The sequence below is a fragment of the Perca flavescens genome, chromosome 18 (genome assembly GCF_004354835.1).
Source record: "Perca flavescens isolate YP-PL-M2 chromosome 18, PFLA_1.0, whole genome shotgun sequence".
Taxonomy (NCBI): Eukaryota; Metazoa; Chordata; class Actinopteri; order Perciformes; family Percidae; genus Perca; species Perca flavescens.
In genome coordinates, this window is record NC_041348.1 from 1,582,027 (window position 1) to 1,590,860 (window position 8,834).

Here is an 8,834-nt window from a genome sequence, read left to right on the forward strand (position 1 = left end):
ACACTGGAAAATTAGAATCACATCAAGGGCCAGACATGTTTAGTTCATTGACATGCTTTTATTTCAAAGAAAAGTAGAATATTTGTGACGGCATTGTATATGTCTCACAATGCCTATTTGGTCAACATAAAGCCCTAAATAAATAGCAAAAAAAGTTTCTTAGCCATCATAAAATTTAGTAAATCAAGCAAAACAATGTATTCTGGTTACATTTGTAATAGGCTACCCGACTAACAACAACCTGTTTCACAGGCTGGGTGGGAATTTCTATGTCTCAAAGTTGCTTTGAGGGATTACAATTTGGTAAAACAGTTTCCCGTCTTTTTGGTTAGGCGCACAACTTGGTAGGCCAACATCTATTGTGAACCTAAATTGATATGCAGGCCGGATCAAAATTTGCTACGTAAAAGTTCTACACTCTACAGTAGCTTTAACACTCCAAAAAGACGATCATCATTCATTTTACTTGATGACCTCACAGTTTAAGCTTAAACTGTGGAAACTGGTGCTGTTGCTGACTCACCAGAAATCCCAGGTAGCAGGGGTTAGGTTCAGCAGGTCCTTGTCATAGCCTTTATGCTCCACCAGATACCTGGCAAAACTCTCATAGATCAGCTGCAAAAACAAGGAGAAAAGAGCATCACATTGTAATATCACGAAAACAAGCAGCACAGTCAGAATGCAAATATGTGTCACTGAATTCCAAGAATATACAGGTTTTTATTAAATTAGTATTTAATACAAATTAATTCATTGTATATATTATTATGTATTCATTATTTACTAAACACTGATTTATCTGGTTGAATACTTAAAAGGAAATTTTGTGCAATCTTTGACATTGGTCCAGTATTGAGCGTGAACGCTGTAACCGGCAGCCACAGATCGAGCTGCAATGTAACCCTATGGGGCAAATGTTAGCGTCAGTTAGAGTCCACTAAAAGTTCTGTTGTTGCCGCTGACAGACTCAGATTATTATTCTAAGTGTCTGACAACATTATGGATCCCTACAGAGATAGATCTTTGTAATACCTATTTAAAAACTTTCTGTTAAACCAGAAACAGCTCTGAGGTCGCTAGCTCTGAACCCACCAGACTCCATTTAAAAAAACAATACTTTTAGCATGTATAGAGCCAACATATTTTCACATATAAATCTGTGTTTATTTCAACCAAAACTAGAGTTGTGATGGTTGGAAAAGTGGAAAGACGACCCAAAACGGCTTTTCATAGTTTTATTTAGTTTCTTTGTCAAAGATTATTTTTTGGGCCATTTTAGGCCTTTATTTGACAGGACAGATGAAGACATGAAAGGAGGAATGACACGCACCAAAGGGCCGAGGTCAGAGTCGAACCCTGCACCGCTCTGTTGACGACTAAACCTCTATATATGTGCGCCCGCTCTACCAACTGAGCTATCTGGGAACACTGTTTCTATCAACTTTGAACAAAGTGTATTTCACGATGCTAAAATGATTGGTGGCTTTAGCAACCGCAATTTTGCGGATGTTTTTATTTTCTTTAAAAAGATCTTACTCTTTAACAGAAAGGTCGACCTCCTTAGAAATCCTTTCCATAATGTTGTCAGACACTTAGAATAATAATCTGAGTCTGTCAGTGGCAAAATGAGCACTTTAGTGAAGGTAAATACAAGCTGGACAATTATCTTACATTACAGCTTGTTTCACCATCTCTCTTAATACCAGGCCAATGTCAAAGATTGTTGTTGCCATCAGTCACTTAGACACAAGAACATAGGAACATACAGTCCAGGTTAAGAAAAAAAAATGGCAGGTACCTGTGATGGTCTAAGCCACACAGGTTAAACAGCCAGCAATGGTAATATGGTACACAATTTCACCCCAAGCTTTTTAGTACACATATTAATTTATTATGCAGGCAGCCACACCCCAAACAATTTCGACATTAAAACAAACACATTACACTGTTCGGTCAATTCATAATCCACGTTTATTTCCTTTAACTTTATATGGTTGAAATTGAATGCACTCTTTTCTACATTGTAAGGTTTTTGTTATATCCATCATTCTTTTCTATCTTTGTTACCATGCTGGTGGTGAGGTCCATCCCGGTGCAGAAAAGGCTGGGCCAAGGGTGAAGGACTGTTATATACTATGGCCTGCCAATTGGGCCGTACCATCAGATGTCATGCTGGAGGGGGGATTTATAGGTTTAGGTTGGGGTTATTTGTATTAGTTGCAATTATGTCCATTTTGGTTTTCCCCTGTGTGTTATTTGGTTTGGCCAAGTTAGTATATATATGTTCCCTTTTTGTCTTATTCAGCAGGTCAGTTCTGTTGAGTTCACATCTATTTTTGGTTAAAGTTATATTGGGTTGACCTATTTTAGAGGCCTAGATATTAAGTTCTTGGTTTATATTGTTTTGTGCCTTTTTTGGGGTAAATAAAAACCCACTTTTTCAACAGCCTCCTGTTTTCCTCGTTGTGTTACTGCTTGGTCCCTGACAGTACCCTCTAATGATCAGTGAAAACTTCCCTTCCAGCTCACTAATGTTTTGACACTCAACAGTTCAAAGTTTATCATGAACTTGTAATGGTGAACGTTTTAGTTCACAACTTCCTATTCAGATATCCAACAGACACAAAAACATTCATTTGGAGTCATGTTTGTCTACACCTGTTTCAACCTTTCCAACTCCTTATGAAAAAACAGCTTACCTACATTAGGTTTATCAGAGCTTACTCACTACAAACTGCTGCCTTAGGAAACGGCATATATGAGACTGTGAGGGCTGTAAACCCTCAACAATGAGCTAAAAAGCTCCAGGGGGATGAGAGTAACTACAGAATTGGGTGTTAATTAACTGTGGGTTCGTCATAAGGGATGTTATACGAGACATGACATTAGACATAGTCATTCCATCCATCGTTAATGTCAAAATGATTGAGATTGTTGCAGCTTTAAGTTATTTCAGTTATTTGTGGGTTCAAGCAACTCATTACTGGAAAGTTAGCATCTCAGTGATGACAATCAGCGTCGGAAGAAGTATTCAGATCCTTGACTTAAGTAAAAGTACTAATACCACACTGTAAAAATACTCTGTTACAAGTAAAAGTCCTACATTGAAAATGTTACTCAAAAGGTGCTGTAGGTAGGATTGTGAAGACCCAGGACTTGGGCAAAGAAAATGTAAAATCGACAACTTCTCAGTCCCTCCCCCCTTTCTGTTAAAGCCCAAAACAGTCTCCTAAGCCCCTCCCCCACAAGGGAGAATGAATGCGTGTGCATGAGCAGTGATTGACACGCAGTTAAACACCCCAGTAAAAGTACTCAATGTAAAATCAAAAATCAAAAATCCTCCCATTGTAGAAAGAGTAAAGGATCCAACCAGTTGTGTGTTTAATGGTCTAATCATCTCAGCGTGACTTGTAGCCGTTATATTGTTGGCTAGTTTGTGTTTGTGTGCAGGAATCTTAATATGTAAAGTAACTACTAACTAAAGCTGTAACAGATGAATGTAGTGGAGTAAAAAGTACAATATTTCTCTCTGAAATGTAGCGGAGTAGAAGTAGAAAGTGGCATGAAAAGAAAAGACTCAAGTAAAGTACAAGTACCTCAACATTTGTACTGGAGTAAATCTACTTACATACTTACTTACATTCCACCACTGATGACAATAATACTCATCATGCAATATGCATTGGTCTTTAATAAACACTGGATTTAAAGAGGCATCTTTTGTACGACTGCTTCTGCACAGGGACATGTGCTTCAATTAAATCAAACAATTAGTCAAAGAAATCTCATCAGTGGTAGTCAGAGGCACATTTCTCTATTGGGCAACCGTTTTAGGGTTCCCTACGCTGGGCTACTGCACCGACAGGACCAGTAGACATACCCGGTGTTTTCCCTAGGTTTGTGGAAGACTTAGGTGTGCATATTTGCCAGGGGTTTAGGGGTCTTTCCTCAAAAAAAATGTGGTGAAATGTGAAATGTGACCTGATTTCGGACAGTGATTATCACCATGTCTGTGTCTAAAACGTTGGAAAAGCTAGAGCAGATAATAGATAACACTCAAAAAACTTAGACAAAACTTGCTCAAAAAGTCCAACTACAATGATTAGATCTTTCTTTTAGTTGGTTTGATGCTTTTGTCACCGTTTTTGGCGCTTTTTTTGCCGCATTGATACCTGTCCCATGCATGGGGACCAGAGCTGTATAGTAACAAAGTAGAACTACTTCACTACTCTACTTAAGTACTAAAAGGCTGTATCTGTACTCTACTGGAATATTATTTGTTTCTCCTACTTCCACTTTTACTTGAGTACATATTTTCGATGAGTTTAATACTTTTACTCCGATAAATTTTTTATGTGTTGCATCTTTACTCGTTACTGTTGTGAATTCCTCACGCTACGGAGACTGTGGAGGTTACAGTGGGTGTACGTTAGTTGCGTACGCTAATTATGTAAGATCCCCGAGATCGCGTTGTGTTTCTTTTCATTACAGTTGCCCGTTCAGAAGTCAGAGACAATGTAAGTTTGTATTCTTTCTATTTAGTTATTGTTGCAGCAGATGAAGCTATTCCTGAGTTGTTTCAGTCTGCAGTGAGTGTTAACCTTTTGACCCTGTGATGTGAAGCTGATCTAGTTTATCTGGATGTTTGACCCTGTGATGTGAAGCTGATCTAGTTTATCTGGATGTTTGACCCTGTGATGTGAAGCTGATCTAGTTTATCTGGATGTTTGACCCTGTGATGTGAAGCTGATCTAGTTTATCTGGATGTTTGACCCTGTGATGTGAAGCTGATCTAGTTTATCTGGATGTTTGACCCTGTGATGTGAAGCTGATCTAGTTTATCTGGATGTTTGACCCTGTGATGTGAAGCTGATCTAGTTTATCTGGATGTTTGACCCTGTGATGTGAAGCTGATCTAGTTTATCTGGATGTTTGACCCTGTGATGTGAAGCTGATCTAGTTTATCTGGATGTTGCTAACTTCCTAACTTTCCTGTAGCTACATCACACATGTTACTAGCTAGTGTGCGTTATACGTTTTGGGGGCTTTAATCGTTACTGTGCTAGAGAGGATGTTCATTTTACTTGCACAGTGTGATAATTGTACATTTTATTTCAGTATTTGTTAATATTTGTTATTTTTAATATAATTAATATTTGTTAATTCCTTTGGCCACAGCCTTAGGCTAAACATTTGACATAATATAAACAATATGATATTCAAACTTTTGACTGCTTTCTTTAATAACTAAATAACACAATACTTGTACTTTTACTTTCAGTACTTGAGTAGTACATTTTAAAATAAACTACTGGCAATACTTAAGTACATTTTTGGAATACTTTAGTACTTCACTTAAGTGTTGTGCTTAAAGAGCACTTCTACTTAAGTCACTTTTTTGATAGAGCATTTGCACAAAATAATTAAGTTTTTTTCAAAAACAAGTGTATCTTAACATAAATTCAACATATTATTAGCAAATATAAATAAGCCTATTTGTGATGTATGTATAAATGCTGTAGGCCGCTCACACGTTATATGCAACTTAAATGTATACAATAGCCAATAGTATTAGGGGGTCCTCATCATCCTTCTCTCTCAGTTAAGGGCAGTGGTGTAGTCTACGTGATACGCAGGTATATGCAGTATACCCACTAGGAAAGCTCCAGGATTTCCATATACAAACTTAAAAATGCCCAATGACACGCAACAACATACTTTCCATTATATTTTTGACATATTTTGAATTGTCATCTATGTTCTTTTTCTTCACATAGGCTAAATAAAGGGATTTCCACCGTAAATTGGTGCATTAAAGCGTATCCACATGCAACAAAAATCAAGTTGCTGACGCTCAAAACTTCCCTGGGGGAGGACACCCAGACCCCGCACTATGATATGCCCCCCCCATATATATATATATATACATACACACACACAGTACAGTATACCCGCTACAATACATTAGACTACACCACTGGTTAAGGGGTCTGTGGTCTGTCCTTGGCTTAAAAACGTTGAAGACCCCTGGTTTAGGTTTTGTAACTCAGTGTCACGACATCCAGTTGTACAATGTGCGTCTAGCTTTAGCTTCTAATAAAAGCACATGGAGGATGATGATGATGATGATGATATGAGAAGCTGTTGCCAAGAGGCCTCAGAGAGGATTCACAGACATGATGATCATCATCATCGCCGCCGACGTTCAACCTGTGAGTCACGCCGAGTGAGTGACTGCAGCACAATGGAGCATTTCGCATCGCATCACCGCGGCTGCACACACCTCTCCATGCCACCACTGACCGTCTTGAAAACACCTTCTTTTTCAACACAGCAAAGACAGAACTGACTAGTGACCGTGGAGCGTATTGGCGCAGATGTGTTGCGGACCGAAGCGTCACGGCCACCGTATGGTTATGTATCGGGACTACAGCTGCACGGACTTCGCACACACACTCACCCTGGAGGTCTCCTTCAGGCGGTAGCGGCACAGCGTGTGGTCCAGGTCGAAGCCGATAACGTCGCTGTCCGACAGGCTGAAGTATTCGCTCATTGTGGCAGACGCTGGGGGGGACCGCAGGCGGGAGACCATCCGCTCGTCAAACACCGCTACCGTTACTGCTGGGTCAACGTCACTGACTGACGGTCTGACTCTGGACACGCTACTGAGGTCTTCGCTCACGGTACCGCGAAAAACAATTCACCGAAGACGTTTTCCTAAAGCCCCCCCGAACCGATTTGTCCCTGAACGGGTAACACTCGGAGCCGGGAGTTAGACTCCTGTGCGCCAGAAGAAGGCGGCAGAGAGGCGAGTGCGGGAGCGTGCAGTGCTTCCGGTTGTGGAACGAAAACCGTAACACACAGTGTGCGTGCGCAACATGAATTTGGAAAGCGCATTCAATTCTGCAGGGCTCGATGGAACCACAGTCTCTGGATGGAACTAGATAGATACAGTAGAGAGATACTGTATTGATCCCCAACTGGAAATTCAAGGTCCCAGGAGCTTAAAGACATCACACACAACATACACATACATCATCAACAGGATGATAAAATAACAAATCCACATGAATAATATGGACAATAAAAGAAAAGCTACTAAATAAAAAATCCATATGAATGTACTCAGGGATGTATAAGCATGAGAGGCTTGCAGTGACAGGGCAGGGACTAACCCTGTGATTCAGTCTGCATGGTAAGGTGCTCTATGAGAGGGGGTGTCATGGTGATATAGTGCAAATAAGTCCAATAGTGCAAGGAAAAGGTCTAGAGAACAGCATATGTGGACAATATGTAGGGTGACCAGACGTCCCGAAAAATTCGGGACAGTCCCGAAATCCAAGCAGTTGTCCCGAATCCCGAATCCTGCCCTAATTGTCCCGAAAATTAGAGCAAAGTCTCAAAAGCAGACTCTCAATTCGGACTGCTGCTAGCATGGACTTCAGGCTCCATGCTAGCAGCAAACTACATAATTATAGCCACGTATATAGCCACGCTTTCCAAAAAACAATTCTTCATCTTGTTTAACACACAACTTTAATGAAACCTAGATTTTTTTAATGGTAGGCCTATGTGTTGTTGTTTTTTTACTTTCAAGTAGTTATAGTCAGATAGAACATTAAGAAGACCAATACCAAAAAAAAAAAAAAATCACCACATTATGACGACTATTATGCTGTGTTGTACAATATATTGAGATAATGAGTCAATATTTTGAGATATTAAGTCAATATATTAGATAATACATGTAAGTCAATATATTGACATTACAAATCAATATATTAAAGTTTCTCATTACTTTGAGATTCTTAGTCAATATTCTGAGTTACTAAGTCAATATATATATCTAGATAATAAGTCAACATTCTGAGATACAGTATTAAGTCTGTATTGTATTGTATCTCTTTTCGGTGTTGTAGTTTGTAGGCGGCCCCTAAGTCTTGCCAGCTCAACACTGGAACTAAACAGAGCTGAATTAGCTAAACTTTTGTACATTTCTTTCACATCTACTGCAGTCAGATTCACTGTGTTCACTCAGAAGGAATCACTTCACATAGGTAGCCACTTGTAATAACATCTCCAACATGTTAAGAGGCATGTATATTGACTTAGTATCTCAAAGGAACGATACATTTTAAGATATTGACTTAATATCTGAAAATATTGACTTAGTATCTCAATATATTGACTTAGAATCACAATGTTTTGACTTAGTTTCTCAGAATATTGACTAAAAATCTCAAAGTAATGAGAAACGTTAAAGTATTGACTTATAATCCCAAAATATTGACTTAGTATCTCAATATATTGGCTAAGAATCTCAAAATAATTAGACTTAACAATATTGACTTAGTATCTTAATGTATTGACTTAGTATCGCAGACAATTGACTAAGAATCTCAAAATAATTAGAAACTTTTAAATATTGACTTGGAATCTCAACATAATGATTTACTATATCAGAATATAAACTTAGAATCTCAATATATTGACTTAGTATCTCAATATACTGACTTAATATCACAGAATATTGATTAAGAATTTCAAAGTAATGAGAAACTGTAAAATATTGACTTAGGTTGAGCACCATGCAGTTTCTCTCTCTGGAGGGCACATTTTTTTCGTTTGTTTTTATTCTGAATACAAAAATTAAAAAACTATATCCAAATCCTCTGTATAGTTTCAATTTTATTATAGCTCATGTAGGCTATATTATTTAGCCTATTTCTGTTACTTTCTTTACTTATCTGTAGCCCATTTACTTCTGTTCTTTCTCTACTGCTGCAGAAACAGAATGTCCCAGCTGGGGATCAATAAAGGTGTAAAAAGTAAAA

At 38.4% G+C, this 8,834-nt stretch overlaps 1 protein-coding gene across 1 annotated transcript in view; it reads right to left on the reverse strand.

Annotated features, from left to right (window-relative positions):
* Positions 1-6,830, reverse strand: part of nt5dc1 (5'-nucleotidase domain containing 1) — a 116,276-nt gene extending 109,446 nt beyond the window's left edge. The window contains exons 1-2 of the mRNA XM_028604809.1: positions 6,461-6,830; positions 524-615 (exon numbers count right to left, since the gene is read on the reverse strand). Of these exons, the coding sequence (XP_028460610.1) occupies positions 524-615; positions 6,461-6,592 (224 nt within the window). The 5' untranslated portion in view covers positions 6,593-6,830. The remainder of the gene's footprint in view (positions 1-523; positions 616-6,460) is intronic.
* Positions 6,831-8,834: the final 2,004 nt, after the last annotated feature.